The sequence below is a fragment of the Anas acuta genome, chromosome 2 (assembly GCF_963932015.1).
Source record: "Anas acuta chromosome 2, bAnaAcu1.1, whole genome shotgun sequence".
In the NCBI taxonomy this organism is placed as follows: domain Eukaryota; kingdom Metazoa; phylum Chordata; class Aves; order Anseriformes; family Anatidae; genus Anas; species Anas acuta.
The window spans coordinates 86,708,607-86,725,711 of NC_088980.1; the positions used below are offsets into that span (position 1 = coordinate 86,708,607).

The 17,105-nt window shown below is 38.9% G+C and overlaps 1 protein-coding gene across 15 annotated transcripts in view; it reads right to left on the minus strand.

Moving 5' to 3' along the window:
* The window catches only part of COBL (cordon-bleu WH2 repeat protein), a 154,696-nt gene that overhangs the window by 21,287 nt on the left and 116,304 nt on the right, over nucleotides 1-17,105 (minus strand). For all 15 annotated transcript variants that reach the window (XM_068671105.1, XM_068671095.1, XM_068671093.1 and 12 more), the window contains one exon: nucleotides 3,867-4,179. In XM_068671105.1, the coding sequence (XP_068527206.1) occupies nucleotides 3,867-4,179 (313 nt within the window). The remainder of the gene's footprint in view (nucleotides 1-3,866; nucleotides 4,180-17,105) is intronic.

The following is a 17,105-nucleotide window of genomic DNA, read 5'->3' on the forward strand; positions in this document are numbered from 1 at the left end:
ATGGGGTTAGCCCGTGGCACCTCCAGCTGAGATCAGGATTCTGCTCTCAGGCACTGTGTGAACATATCATGAGATATGATAACTGTGTGAAGAATTTTACCATAAAAACAGTAAGTGGCTGACAGGAATATCAGAGGCAGAGAGACAAAAATAGTTTAACAGGTTAGAGGCAGGTAGAGTGAGTGATTTGATACTCTACATGATAACTCTTAGGTGTATTTGGATTAAGATCGCTTGAACAAGAATCCCAAAACAAAACAAAGAAGAATGCAGGTGCAAATGGCTCCCATGTGCTGGAAAACAAGACCATGGAGGAAAAAACCCAGCCTGGAAACCCCTGCACTATGGGGACCTTCTTTTAAAATTTGTTGTCTGTGTTCTCTGGGAACTGAACAAGATTTGAACTCTGTTGCAATTTTCATTTCTGTGTGTGCAAAACCTGTGGTAGATGCCATTTCTTCCTTGGCCACACTATTATAATGCTACACAAAGACAAACCTATTGCATATTGAAGCCTGTACTCTTAAACACTCACAACTTTCCTCGAGTTCAGTAGCAGATGAGGTGCAGACCCTGCTGTGATATTCCAAAGCCATCAGGTATTTCAGCTGCTCTGAGACCACCCACGCCAGCCAGTGAACAATTCCAGAAGCTTTAAGAAAAATGAATTTAAAAATACATGTACAATTAACCAAAGTAAGCTATGTGGTAAAATATTCTTGATGATCTCCTGGAGCACAGGCTAAGCCTTTGTAGCAAACCTATCTCTAACAGCTATGATCTTGATCATGCTTTTCACTGCAGTTTGTTATGGTGCACATGCCAAACACCACTTGGTCTTTCTTTATAGCCTCTTCACACTCTAAATATAATTTGCTTCCACTTTAAGGGTGGTTCTCATTACCCACACAGTACAAAATGAATTTACTATACAGCACTACAGTTATTTCACAGCGTGAAAAGCCCAGATTTTAGTCAGCTTTATAGTTTAAAGTGATAAGCTAAATATTTCCATTATTCTTATTAACTTTTTTCCCCCCAAGTCTGGGCCACATTAGTCACTCACTGCAATTTCTGGCTTCAGTGGAGCTCAGAACTCAAGGACTCCAATTCACTGCTGCTAGCTACTGTTTCTCTACAGTAGTGACATACTCTCCAAATTTCTTTGTTCTTATCCTCTTTTTAGAATTGAGTTAGATCTAGGTACAGGGAAGAAGACAAAGGAATTAAGAAACTCCATGTAAATTTTTCCTTGAAGTTCTGCAGCTTTTGAAACACATTTAATACTCTGTATAGGTTGGTATCGATTATTCATAAAAACTGCACTTTGACTTGTCTGGGAATTTAGAAGGTTTGTTGGTCCTGATTGTAGCCCATTCATCACAAGAATTACATATAATCTCAGAGCTCCCAACAGATTTTGTTATTGGGGTGGTGGCTGCTCTGACAGCAGAAGTTGACATTGATGTTCTCCAAATTGGCTGTACTCCAAATTGTACTCAGAATTGATTTAAATCTCACCAGAACAAGAGTTTAATATGAATAGCTTAAAAAAAAAAAAACACCAAAAAACACAACTATTTTTTCTTCCCCTCCACACTTATGAAGTGACTTTTAAACACTTAGCAAGCTGACCTCAAAAGGATTTAGAAAAGCACAATTTTCACAGCTGGTTTGTTTATAAACACATGTTAGGGGGATAGCTGGATTTACCTTCAAACACTGCTGGCACATTCAGAGCACAAAAGTTTAAAAGATTTTACTACCAGTATCTCTGCTGTGGCAGCCTAAGTGATTGCTGCCATACGACTAAAATCAATCACAAATGTTAGACTGCTACTCTCTCCTAAAGGTGATCTGAAATAATTTTTCTGCCCCAGAGCCCCCCCAAAAAAATCACGATTCATGAAAAATAGCTTCACTCCCTGAAAAACAAAACTTTCTCCTCTTCTAGCCTAAAACCTCTCCTTTTTAATTATAGTTAAATACAGATTATTTCAAATGCTAGAATCACAAAAGTTTAGGTTAGTAGCATAGTCCAAGCAGGGCTAGTTTCAAAGCTAGATGAGGCTGTCTGAGGCTTTGTCTAGCTGAATTCTGAAAACCTCTAGGCACGGAGATTCTTTGACCTCTCTGGGCAACCTAGTCCACTTTTGCATTTTGAGAATGAATTTTGTTTCTTCTCTAAGGACTCCTCTCTTCCTATTGTCTCTTCTCTAAATACTTTTTCCGAATATTAACAGTTCTGTGTGTTTGTGTAGCAAAGGCAAATGTCAGTGCAATGTAAAGAAAATCTGCCTTTTTCTGAAGTGAAAGATGCAGAAAACGTTGACTTTTAAGAGCTAGCGTGTCAATTAACTACTTCTGCTCGATCTTTCATTTTACTACAAAACACCAGAAAAAGTCTGAAGTACTTTCCACTGATTAGGATTGTTCTTACAGCACCATGCTTTGATGTCTTTGTTCAATATTATGGTAATCTTTTCTTTTTTTTTTTTCCCCCTAAATGTGCATGTGTGTTTTTCTAACCAGTTTAGAACCCGGATTTTGAGGAAAGCTGCTACTGCTTAATTATTTTACTACTGAAATTAAAGGGTTGATTTTTCAGACCGAGTCTGGAAGGTTCACTGTAGCTACTATATTAGCCTATCAAACCCTCCAAACAGAGACTGTATCAAGACCTAAGAAACTGTAGAAGGACAAATGCTGAGAATAATGTATTATTGAAGAAGTATTTAAATGAGACTTGACCTTGTTCCCCTTGATATTGATGGGAAAAGAAAAGCCCTGAGATCATTCCAATAGGTTAAATACTGACTTTGGCCTAATTTATCCCTAATTTATCCCTAATTTATCGTCCACTGCATGATCCAGGATGAAGTTCTCCCTCAGAAATGTGTGGAAGGAAATAACTAGGTCATGATACATGTTCTTATGAAGGGGCTACAGATTAGCAGCTGAATGGAGAGAGACCAGAAAGCACAGACTTTGTGTCAACTGAGAATTCAGAGGAATTTCTGGCCCCTGTCCCATGACTCTGCAGCATCACACAGAGCGGATCCCTGTCAGTATTACCAGGCCACCCTCCTTGCTGGAGGCACAGCTTCCTATTTGGCCAGTTTGTATTTGCAAAGTCCTATAAATTTTGGGTTCCTTCTACAGCCCTGCCACCAACTATGTGAGTTTTGGCAAACAAACAGTGTCAGAGTCACTTCTGCTTGAGGGCAGTTTCTAGTTAAATTCCAGGTTCTCGTATTTTCTTGCAAAAACTTCAGTAAAATATTTATTAAAAAAAAAAAAAGGAAATATGCTGGGAAAAAAAAAAAAAACAAAAAAGAAAAAAAAACAAGGTACAACATCAGTGGAGGTTAGCATTAGTTGAACATACATATGCATGCACACACCCACAAATAAGCCCCCAAATTTCACTGAACACAATCCTTTTCTACCTGGTTTTCAATGACTTGAATTTTTCCATTTTACACATTTTTCATTATATGACCTGCATGTAATTTTTCTAGATCAATACAAAGTATCATTTTAAGTGCTTCATATCAGAACCACAAAATATAGCAAACTGAAACAAAATTATTTCAAACTCCTTGGAGAAATTAACTCTGGAGGGCAGCAGTCTTTAGCAAGAAATGTAACTACAAGTTCAAACAGAAAAGTGACCTTTGCCTGTTGCTACAAGTATGTTACTGGAGGGGATTTGGCAGAGAGTTTTTTCACTGGGAGGAGTCACTTGGCATTGGCAGTGGTTTATGAAAGAGCAGAAGAAAGAAGAAGTTGGTTTTCTTAAAAGATTCCCTACAAGGAGGACATGCAAGATATTTTCTAAAAGCCAACCGCAAATGAATCTTTACCTCTGTGGAGCACTGTCATATCCCATGTTACTGCAGGAGGTCTTCTTTACAGGGCATGTCTCTGTGCCACACATTGCATCTGCCTCAGCTGAGTCCATGTAGCCATTGACCAGCTTGACGTCTCTTGACTTCATGCTGTCATTTTGTGAATCCAAAGATACAATGTCAGATGGGGAGCTCACAACACCTGAGTCTTCAGTGGTGTCCTCTGATGCAAAACAGCTGCTTTCTGATGCTGTTTCTTCTACCTCAGATAGCTCCATAACCGTGTCATCCACTGCATAAGCATTATCATGTGCAGGCAGCAGGCTCTCTAAATGAAATACAGCAAGGAAAGTTAGCTGAAAGTCATTAGCAAATAAACCAAGGACAGATCTATTGCTTTATAACTAGAAAAATAATACATGAAATCCATTAGAAATAGTAGAATGGTGCTCAATATCTGTATACATGATAGAGATGATTTGCAAAGTGACAAAAATTTCATCCTTCTTTACTTCTAGAAAGGTTTTTTGCCATGCATGTCCTGTGGAGTTTGGGTTTTATAACGTTCGTATCATCTTCCTTACTTTTCTGAAGAAACAACTCTCTAGGGACAGCTTCTTGAGGAATTAGAGAAATGCAAAGTCTCAGCTCCTTCCAATGAAGCATGAAGATAAATTTAACTGATATTGTGTATAAAAAATAAAATAAAAAATTCCCATAAGAAGTCTATACAGAAGTAAAAATGGGCTGCATTTCCTAGTTAGGAAACTGAATTGGTAAATTAGTTTTTTTTATTGCTGGCCCACTCTGTGGGTTACTTTATTTTACCACCCTTCAATTTCCTACGTGTTAAGTGGGAGAATAATCACCTCTTTGCAAAGTATACAAAACCTAGTAAGTGTTACAAAAAGGTAGACAACTTAAAGCAGAACCTTTTCCAACTTTCAGTTGTTTATATAGGAGATCAAGGGATATGCCCTCTGTATGTTTAACTGTAACATCACTGCAAGTGGTGATAGATGATTAGATATAGCATTTTATGCTCTCCTTTAGTTTGGTTCCTATGATCTACTTTTTTTTTTGTTTTTTGTATGTGTGAAAAATACAACTTTGTTATTACCCTTAGGAATTCTACAACTCTGGATTCCATCCTGCAATTATGCCTTTAAAGGGGAATTCCCAATAAGGTCAATAATTTCAGAGTGACTGAAGACAGCATCATGCCTAAACACACTTCTTTTGATCAAGAGGAATCAATAAAGACTAATCTGAATGTTTAATTGGGAATTATAAGTGTGCTCCATTCTCTTCTTCAACCTCAGTAAGCAAAAGGAAGGTTACAGAATTGGTTATGGTCTGATCCTTCAGACAGTTGTGGTGGATGTTAATTATATGAGAAGTCCCATGTCTACAAGTATGATTAAGATTTAACATACACTTCACTGTTTATAAGGTCATAATCTACAAGTTTTTGAACTACACATGAAACTACAGGTCAATGAAAATGATAAATACGGGGAACTAATTCTGCATTATAAATAAAAGTATTCTCTTTAGGTCAGGGAACTGAAAACAACTTTGTTAAAGTATTATAGAAATAATTTTGTAAGGGTGTAGCTTAGCAGTGAAGCCTTGAGTAAAACTAAAACAAAAATCAAACCAACATTCTCCTTGACTGAGGTTACAAGACGCCATTAAGTACTGAAATTGATTTCTGACAGCAGAAGCAATAAAATTCACAGGGTTACAAATCATGATTAAAGTCATAAGTGCTGTCAAGCATTAATATTAATGATGGGAGATGATCCAAAGACTCTATCGTGACTTTGGAAGTAATGTTACTTGATTTCTTTGACCTTATTTTCTGTTACATTAGCTCTACATTCCAGATTTAATCCAAGAGATTGTTCCATGTAAAAATATCTGTTACAGAAAAAAAGTATGCGTCACTGACGGATTACAGTATGCTCCAAGACAGAGTAACAGTTAGGAAAACACCAATATCAAGGAGAAATAAGAATAATTTGACATTAAATGCCAAGAAATAAGCACAAACAAAAATAGACAGCAAATGAACAGGTAAGAGTGTATGGCCTACTTGGCTTTCAATCAAACAACAAGAAGCACCAGTAAAAGCTACAATAGGTTGAAAACAGAACAAAGTAAGGCATGGTAAAGAAAAGAAGCCACAAGTGGAAGTTAAACATTGGAAGCAGATGGGAAGTTTTGGAGTAATGCACCATGCAGTATATTTTGATGCAAAAAGACCTCTATGTAATACTGGCCACATCTATTGTTACTAGCATAAACGAGCTCCACCCTGTAGCTGGCACGATTTATAACAAAGAACCTTCTTCCAGTTCCCGACACCAAGGTGACAGACAGGCTTTTCCTCCTGAGCTGTCTCTCTCATTTATGGGTCCTCTCTTTGCCTGCCTGCAATTATTTCCTGCATCTTTCTGCTCAGGAATATAGATAGTAACTACACCCTAGTCTCTCACTGGTTTTATCCTCCACCCTCCAGCCCCTTCTTCCCACATACTGTCAGAATAAAAACCAATTCTCTTATTATCAGGGTCCATGTGTGATTCGATCCCTATCTGATATGCCTGGATCTCAGCAGCTGAGTCATCCAGTCCACTGAAAGCACCTCCTTGTTCAACAACTTCAACCTGAAACACGGGAATAGAGAAAGACATCTTTCTATTCGATGATTAAATTCCCTGTGCTCACACAAAACCAAAATGTCTCCCTCTCTTCAAGCCTATCGGTTTGTCAAAGCAGTTCCCTCATCTTTTATTTTCACTGAGAGGATCCATTAATTCTTAATATAGTTAACACATGTCAGCAGAGCTGCTGGCTGAGGTAAAACGTTTTGATTGCCACTACTACTCGTCTGAACACGAAGGCACACACTTAAAACCTGACTGCTGAAGTTGTGTGTCATGTTAACAACCTTGTTTCAGCTGTTTTTAAGTGGTGTGACCCTTGGATGGATGAAGTGAGAACCCGCTCTTCCTTCTACACATTTGATTAAGTCTCCACCAGTGCAAACTGAAGATGGCCGGGCTGCATGGGGACAAAGCAGCTTGCTGGGTAAATACACAGCATGAAAAAAGCCTTCCCCAGCTTACTGAGTGGTCTTGACTCTGGAAGTCAGAAAGTAGCTTTTACAACTTTCCAGTTTTACACAGCGCGCTGGGTAACACATTGTAGTAGATGCAATTCTGCAATTTTTGTGATTTTCTTTTTCAGAGGGAGCACACCTGTGGAACAATACCACACACTGAGCACTGTGTGACCACAGTGATGGCAGCCAACTCAGGTAATTCGTTGGTTGAACGAAGACAAATCCCAATGCTTGTTTCACTCTTCTCTGTCACGACACTAAAATGACTTCAGTTTGGGCCCTGATCTTCAAGTCCTTATGCAGACATGAGACATTCAGGCTAAGATGCAGAATATTGAGTAAATACTCCAGGACTGGGCGCACAATGATTGCCACGGACAATGTGTTACTGAAACAGTGCTGTTACCCAGAACACTACCTGCATTTCCAAAGGCATAACAATGCCACACTCTTCGTTCAGTACCTTGTAACCCACTGCACCGGCTTCAGGTGGGGTGCAGTATTTTGAAGGATGCAGAACGTGGCCTGCAGTCTCCAAGTCCTGCTAAAACTTGTGTGACATCTCATCCGTACCTGAAGCTGGGGGGTCCTTCGGTGCCCTGCACTCCCCCAGCACTGGGCTGCAGAAGCTGCAGTGCCCAGAGGAGTGCTACAGCAGCACAGCTCCAGCACAGCACCAGCAGGCTGCACAATTAGGTCAGCCACAACCGACAAAGGCTTTCTTGGGGGGGGTGCTGCAGGAATGCTGCCACTGATCATCAGGAAGGAAAGAGGAGAGTAGCTCATCAGTAAAGAATGCGAGCTTCTTGTTTAACACAAAAGAGATCTTGTCGCTTTAATCTCAATAGGCTGTAAGTAATTAGGAAAACACCGAGCTTGGAGTTTAGGAGAGCCGTATCTGCACTCCTGCAGCCTGATATTGCATATATGTACACATTACTCATACAGAATGCCAACGATGGGGAGGCAGATAAACCTCACCTAGTTTAAATGCCAATCAACACTTTCAGATATGAAGGCTGAATTCAATACGTGAAGACTATCATGGGTGAAATTCTCACTTTGATTACTACTATGAAAATCACCACCGTTGACTTCACGTGAGACTGAAATCAGACTTCAGTGTTCGAAGGACGCGTGTCCTACCCAGATGTACAAAATCAGAACTGAGTCCACGTCATTAAAGCCCAAACTGTCCCTCCCTCTGAGTCCAATGGGCGCAGAGCTAATTCTTTACTTGCCAAAGCCTAACTGTTTGCTAAGTGCTGTGACCTCCTGCTTTTACAGCACTGCTGGTTGTTTATTGTCACATTCATTAATGATAGAAACAGTACATCCAAAGGCATTTTTTAAGATGTAGCAGATGATATAACCCTAACATGGTGACTAACTGGAACTTTGTACTTGTTTTACAGATGCAGAGTTTCTATAATTCTTCTGAGTTTTTGCTCTCTAGGAGGTTGGCAATTATTTTCCAATTTCTTTCATCACTTGTTCCACTGCCAAAAACTTTCTTTTCATGGATTAAAATTGCTTTGCTGTAGTTCAAATGGCCTATTACAATAAAATCATAAAAAACATTACAAACTTCATGATGTTAAAGAATATTAATTCTTAAAATGATCCCCAAATTACAACATAATTATTTTACTGACAGTACTTAAAACTTCTAGTAAGAGAAAGAAACATTGCTCTAATTATTTGCACTGGCAGTAAAAAGTTGGACCATCACAAAAGACCAGTATTAAAAAAAATAGTGTGCATTTTTTCATACACTCAGAAGAAGCCTGGTGGAAAAATGGTAAAAGAAAGCATATATTATGGCAACGATTAACAGAGATTATACAAATGAGCAACACAGGAGTACGGTAAGAGTTTTCATACAAGTACAATATGTTCTGGTTACATTTCACTCGTTTTGCTCATCAACCAAAAACTTGTAGGTTTAGGTAGGAGTTAAAATACAAGACAGAATGGGCTGCCTTCTCTGTATTTATGACAGTTTAGATCAATCTAGTTCAATATATTTCTTAGCATACTTGAGCCTACATGCCTACTTCCATTTTGTTTTCAATTGAAAGAAAAAAAAAAGAGGAAACAAATGACAACTGTTATATATTAACAACAGCATGGGGGAAGTGGGAGAACAGATCAAGCTCTGAAGCACTCCTCTCTCAATTTTGTAAATGCCTTGCAAAAACTGAATGCGTGTCCTAGAAAGGCTGTGGTGAGGATGCTTTGCAGCTCTAGCCCTCCTCCAAAATGAGGATGCAGGGCAGCTTAGTGTTGGATCTGTTCATTTACCTCATAGAATCACAGGAAAAACTTCATTTGGAAAGAACCTCTGGAGGTCATCCTCCTCAAAGCAAAGCTGTCTTCCAGCTTAGATGAGGTTGCTCAGGATATTGAGAAGCTGAGTTTTTAAAATCCCCAAGCCCAGAGACTCCATAGACTCTCTGAAAAATCATAAATCTTTCCCTGGGTAATGTTTAATGCTTCTCCCCATAAAGAACCTTTTCTTATAACAAATTATTATTTTTTTCTTACTGCAAGTTGTAATTGTTGCCTCTTATCCTTTTGCAGTGATCTCTGAGTCTGGCTTGGTCTTCTTCTTCCTACAGATTCATTTCTATGATAGCATTCAAATCCTCCTGACCCTTCCCTTTTGCAGGCTGAAAAAGCCCTGTTGTGCCTCAGCACCTCCATGTACATGTGATCCAGCCAGCCATCTTAGAGACCTACCAGACTCAGCTGCTTCTGCTCCAGTTTGTCAGTATCTTGCTTGAGAGAATTCAAAACTGAACCCACTTTTGGACAATGAACACACATGTGGCTTCATGGCAGCCAAGTAGACGGGAATAATCATTTCCCTTGATCTGCTGGCTATGCTCTTGTTAGTGCAATCCAGTATGTGGTTAGTGCTTCATCACCATGAGGGCACGTTGTTGACTCACACAGTCATGCATGTGACTCCCAATTCTCACATAATGAGATATTTTCAGTCTCCTTCCTTGCCTTATGCCCCACATGTTTTCTTTGCCAACAGGTTCTTTAAATGCAGTCCTTCTCGATGCAAAAAATATGCAAACAGAAATAAATCTATTCCTTTGTACACTAGTCAATAAGAAAAATGAAGCCTCACAAAGGACGTCTCACTACACACATCAACAAAAAGGTACATACGGAGTATAATTATATACACATCTGCAACATATACACAGATCTACAACATTTCCATAGTCAATCCTAAGTTGACCACACTTAACTTAGCTACCCAGATCTACTCTGCTTTTCCGTGGTTGAAAAATAAATGCAAGGGGGACCAATTCCACCTGCCTTACTAATCTGAGCCAGTTAAGCATTTCTCACTTCTCCTTGTCTGCCGTTTGTTGATTCCTAAACAAAAAGGTAGTTTTGTAGCTTCTGCAAAAGCTTTTTTGTCAGTGGTGTTCCCTACATCAAATGCAATAGAGGATAGGATCAAGCCAAGGGTATTCTGGTTCCTCCACTGTTTTTTCCATGTACAAGTGACCACAAGGGTTTGTGCACCAATGTTTCATTTCCCTTTCAAATTTATGCTGATTTTTTTTTGTGAAGTCTCTCTCTCAGAGCAACACTAGGTAAGTGTGTCTATTGTCTCTTTGAAGGCTCAGAGGAAATGGCTGCCCTCCCATTTCAGCCCTTTATTTTTACCACCTTCCAAACAGGAAAATAAAGAAAAAAATATGAAATTATGCAAAACAGATTTTCAAACAGGGGAAAATTAACATACAGGATTTTATTATCACTATTTCTTTCCCACAATCTTTTCTTCCATGACTGCAAAATCCTCTCTGACCTCTGCAAAGCTCATTTGACCTAGAATGCTGCTGCCATTACTAGACTGATTTTTATCCTCTTTTTTGGCACCCTGTTCAACCTCATTCTTTGCTAGTTCCTTAATGTTATTAAAGCCTTGCTTGAAGACTCTGATGACTACGCACCACAGCCAGTAACTAGCCATCCTTCTTCTATGGAATCAGGCTTATAATGGCTCCCAATTGCCTGCAAAAGCAACACGAAGAGCAAAAAGAACAGGATCGGGTGTGCAAATAGACAGGTCTTCTTTTGACTAACTGAAGAACATTGCCACTTGGCTTGGAGAAGGACAGATTTTAAAAAATGAGATAGTGGTGTGAATTTTCCATTTAAACTTATACACAATGAAGTATGATGGGGAGACTTTCGTAACAGTTCCTAGTGTTCAGTATCTGAGTTAACAGCAAGCTAGGATTACATACAGGGTGCCTTCCTGGCTCTGCTTGCTCCTTTGCTTAGGTGTGAGGAGAGATGCGGTGTGCCTAATCTGTGCAGCTCAGAAGATTATGAACAAGCAGACAACATAGGTTAAAGGAGCCAGATAAAAATGGGAATATATTTAAGAATATATATTAGATGGCTTCAGACTTGCACTTTATAAATCATCATGCGTAATACTAGTAACATGCCATTATCAATAATGGGGCTCTTTGGTGGCCTTTGTGGGAAGGGAGAATCTAGATCTAACAACAGAAACTGCCTGATAGAGTAAGCCTGGTGGAGAAATAAACCACTCTCCACATTTTGCTAAGTGATGCATTTTGGCAATCTGCATCCTTTACAGAGGTGGTCGGCTTCAATTCAAGTACACTGCAGAATCTAAACAAATGGACTGTGAAGGTGATTTTCATGAGCCACCTTTGAGAACAGACTCTATAAAATTGCTTGAAAAGTGCATGCGGTATAATGATTAAAACCAGAAACGATTAGTGCACCTATGCAATAAAACAATGTTTTATTAGGTGATTTTTAAGACCACAGAAAAAAGGCCATTTGCTCAACATTTCTATTTAAACTTCTCCATCTTTTCCCCTGTGCATTCTGTTCGACTCAATTCATTCTCCTCCTTGCTGTTTGTCTTTATTGTTAACAATTTCATAAAATGTCTACTACAGTCTCATATTTCTAGCATAATCCAGAGAAAAGAACCATAAAACACTTTTGCATTGTAATTATATTTTCCCTCCCCAGAGACTAGCTGCCAGAAAGCCCAGCAAGGAAAAGACAAAAAAAAAAAAAAAAAAAAAAAAAAGCCCTAAACACACATACACGTTCACTTGCAGGTTTTAAGAACTTATTTTGTGTTACAGAGATGACATTCTGCTCACAATTACTTATTTACTTCTGATTAAAAGTAATTTACAAGTTGAGAATTGTGGAGGAGAATCAGGTCAATCTTTGATTATCTATTACTGAAGCCATCAGGAATCACACACATAAGTAAAAAAAATTGAACAGCTGCTTTCTGTTTATGGGGACAAAGTACACTTGCCTTGACAAAGTACTTCTGTTGATAACTTCTGCACAAATGAGAAGAAAATACTTGCATTATCTTTCTAACAATATGGATTTATTAACCACTAATGGCAACAAACACTAGTCTTGCTTAGTGCCAACAGTTAAGAGTGAACTCCAGACTGGAGTTCTGGTTAACAAGATGGGATTTTATCACTTTTGGTGTTGTTTTTTTTTCTTTTTTTTTTTTCTTACATGTCCTCACAGCACCTCAGTCTGTTCAGAACTGCGATGTTTCCCTTCAGTTCCTCCATCAATGCATCCGTCACGTTCCCTTACATCACCTTCTATCTTGGTACAGAATAGTATCTATAGCATCATCTGAAGTCAGACAGAGCCCTGAGAAAATTAAATGTTTCATGCACAAACCACCTGTCTAACTTACAATTAGGACGGCACAAAATAACTCCATTTAATTGGCTAAAACATGCTTCAGCCAAACCACCAATAACATAAATACCTTCACAGAAGTTTTTCGGCAGCCAGCTCTGAATTTAGATATGAAAACATTTTTATACATGTCTGTGCCATAAAGACACGAAGCTGTACGCAGACCTCTTTTGATGTATGCTTCCTGACTCTTTCCCTCTTGGACCATCTGATCAGTGGATAGCTGCTTTCCTCTCCAAAGTTCAAACTCCACGAGGCTACTCTATATACTTGGGCTGGTGGCTTACTTTGGCAGTTACATTTGTAGGAATATTTTAACCTAGAAAAGCAAGCTTCTTTTCTAAGTTTAGTTATTGAACATTTTACTCTGCATATCCACACTCAATGAGGAAGAACTACTCTTCCAGCTAACAAAACTAAGGACCAGAGTGTGGTGTCTCCCTGAGGATCTCATACAAGACCATCCACAGGGACATCGTGCCATTGTCAGAGGACATTTCATAGTCACCCTGACCAGACTTCCCTGCTGGGGAATGCATAAACCAAGGGCAGTGAGACCAGGGCAGTGTACGCCAAGCACGCTCATCATGAAACACCCTGCCAGGTTCCCTGGGGCTGTGCTGTCAGCAAAGAGCCACAGACATGCTGCAGAAACCCATAAGGGCCATTGCTTACATGGAAGGAGAGCAAGGGATGGGCCTCTTTTCCGTAACATATACCCAGGAAATGACCACGTGGGGCAGGAATCAAGTGCTGGGTACCATGAACTCCAACTCAGACTCTAGCCAGGAGGTTATCTGGTTCAGCTGTGCACACTGAAGGTCTCAATGACAGCCTAGTAAGGAAGGAATATAGGACAGGTAGAGAACATGGTGCTCACAGAAGAGCTTTGCTGTTGTGCCACTACTCTCTGACAGCACATGAACTGGATTAGGTCATTTCAGACTTAAGCAGAGAAAGCAATACTTAAGTCAGAGCTGAATTTGGCCTGTTCTTTCAACGCCGTCTTCTCAAGTCAATTATCTCATCAATCATGCTTTGCCCTGGGGCTTTCTTTCACTATTAACTTGAAATACCAGGAGGAAGAAATGCAAACATGCAAGAGTGGTAACTGGATGTTGTGCTTTGTACTCACGTGTGGATAGTAAAAAGGTAATGGCAGTGCCATCTCTGGCACTGCTGTGAAGAGTACCCTGATGCAAGAAAAGCTCTTCTTCGGAAATGGGTCTTCCTCTGAGCACCCACTTGGAATAAACTTTCCCCTTTCATATTTTGCTCTGTTAGCAACAGATCCTACATGTCCTTCCATTTTATGAGGTGGGTTTTGCCACTGACTTCAGTGGGAGCCAGATCGGGCCACTCACTGATTAAAATGCAAAGCCGCAGATATCTCCTGCATGGGAGGAATCCCCACAGGGAAAATTTGTCTGCATTTTTATTCATGTGAAGCATTTTAAGGCTTTCATTTACACAGTTCGTTCAATAATAATGTGTATGCTGTATAATGGGGTACCCGATTAAGCATGCTTAAGTGCTTTCCTGGAGCAGGGCCATTTCCAGAATTCGAAGGTTTACTATGAACATATCCTCAAAACAGACATGCTAATGTGGGGAATTCTTCACCTGAGTTAATGGGCCTAATTCTGAACAGGATCAGCATAAAGGGTCATTTTTTCATATGAAATTTGGAAATGTCTTTGACTTTTTTTTTCTTTTTAACCTCAGTTCCTACAGAAATTAGGTTGAGAAAATTCACGCTACTGTGGGTTTATGATGAAACCCTCCAGTAACTTCTAGACTGTTGGCCAGTTGCTCCTGAATTAGTCAGAAACATTAACAGTGCTAAAGTTCAGTTCCAAAAGTTTCATCAGGAAGTAGAAGGACAGAGCAAGGAGACTCATACATCTTTTTATCTACCAGAGAAAGGGCACCTATCTACTATTCATCTATCCATATACTGAGGGAAAGATGCAACAAACTATAGCTAAGCTTCAACCCAGAGCGTGGTGTTTTTAATATATTAGAGAACTGTGTCATTAAAGCAGAAGTCCAAAAGAAATACTTAAGGAATTACTTGATGGGGTCTGAGGGAAGAGAAGAAGAAGACAAAGCAAAAAAAGATTGAGTCCCCAATCCTAATACCCTATTTGGTCTTGGAAAAAAAGCAAGAAGGTAATGCTTTTGAGGTTTTCTTCTCCACCCATTTCTTTCCCTTTCTCATCCCTAAAAAAAAAGAAAAAAAGTCAGAAAAAAAGAAAGCACCTCCTCTTGTAAATAACCAATTATTTTTCTCCTAAAAACCTAAAAACACCATACAAAGACTGTGTTTGGAAAAATTTTAAGCAGGAGTGACTGGCTACTGTACCAGTTTGTACAGTACACTTTGTACTGTAATACTCAAACAATATCTTCACTCTTCTGATTGCTCACAATTGTCCTCTCACCTTAGAGTGGCCCCTGTCACCACAGAAGCAAAGAATTGAGATGGTGATTCTTTATTACTTTTCACATCATGGCAAGTAAGTTTAAAGACTTCTGTCTCCAGTGCTTTCAGTCTGCTAATTTTCTCACAGGCACTCATTTAACCACATGGAAAAACCGCAAGGAGTTGCCTTGTGCAAGGATTTTTTGTGTAGAAAAATTCAATCAATGCATTGCCAAAGCCTTGCATTATGAACAGTGACATGTATTTTGTGTACCCTGCAAGTGCAGAAAAGCCTTTTTAGTACAATCTGTGTCCTTTGTAGGAGTAGACTGAAGACAAATGATTTTATTTGAGGAACATCTGAATCACATCGATTAGCTTGATGAATACAGAACAGGAAAGCTGCCAGGTACAAAGGAAGCTGGGCATGTCCACAAGGGAGTGGAGCAAACAAGCAAATTGCAGTATATGCACTCTTTTTTTTTTTTTTTTCTTTTTTTCTTTTGACCGAATGTTTTCATTTGGAAAACCTGGACACTTAAACCTCTAAGTTTCTTTAACGGACTGGTCAGTTAATCAGCACCATGTTCTCACCTTCTGAAGGAAAGCAGGAAAGTATTTTAGAAGTAAAAAAGTATTTAAAAATCATAAATTATCAATAAAATGTCCATTTGCATTGTGTTTAATTGTAATAAAGTTACTTTTGGGAAAAAAAAAGAAATCGTTCCTCTCTTTGAGAAGAAAGCAGGGTAAGTGTTACCTGGTAGAAGAGAATCATGCCATTCCTGACCATTGATTTAGCATATCTGGAGACTGCAAGTACACAAAAAGTTTTTCAGAATAAAACTAAAATATTAATGTATTCTTGCAATCGTCCCAAAATGTTTAGTTCTACTCACAGTAATACTAGAAATTGATTCAGGCTGGCCCTTCTACAGCCCCCAGAAGGCCACTGTTAGGCTTTCTCCGTAGAGGCTAAGTATAAAAGTCTACATAGCTTCCAAAATGCTCCTTTCTCTTATGAGCATAAGTCAAGTACAGAAAATTCTTACACTGAACTCTGAAGTTTTGCTAGTAATTTGTTTATTTATTTGATTTCCCTGCATTTCTTATACAATTCTTTATAATTCTCATAGAATAAGAATTCTTGAATTCTTATATCAAGTCTGTACTGTTTCACATATAGAAACATCTTATAAATAGAGATCGCTGCAGTTTTTTCACTTAGTTGAGAAAAAAATGTTGGAAATGGTTCTTCATTGATTTTCATGCTTTTACAAAGTTAAAAAAAATATTTTTCCCTTCTTTAACCTCATTAAGTGAAAAAAACAGAGGAAAGAAACAATCAGAGAGAAAACAAAAAACTGCTAACCTGTATGTTTTTAAAATCAGGTATCAATAATAATGTTTGAAGTAAAAATAGGTTGGTTGTTTACTCTAAGAAGTAAGTAGATATTCCCCTACCACTGTTTATGAGAGGCTACCATATATTTTTAGCAACTTCACTTTCATCTTTTAATCACAATACTCTTATAAAAATATTTGCCAGCCATAATGGTCCTTTCTCATTCTTTCCTCTGTCTTCTTTTGGTTTAGGTCTTTGTCCTCCATTACACCCCACCTTTGCTTATGGTACAGTAGGTTGGAAAGTAATTCTTTTATCCATGCCAGGAACCAATTATGGAATCCACAAAAGGAGCTGACAAAAGAGGCTCTGTCTCTGCTCTCAGCCTTTTGCTCCCTCAGGCCCTAAAACCCAGAAGTGAATGTGCATGGCCAGAATTCTCAATTTCTTAAAAGAAAGCAGGCAGTCATTTTAGTGAGTGTTTACTGGCTTAGAAGTGGTAATAGGAAAAGCTGAGTATGAGCATCTCTAAGGATGGACAAGCAGTTTGGTATGGTACTATCACCTACCTGGAACAGAGAACACAAAAAA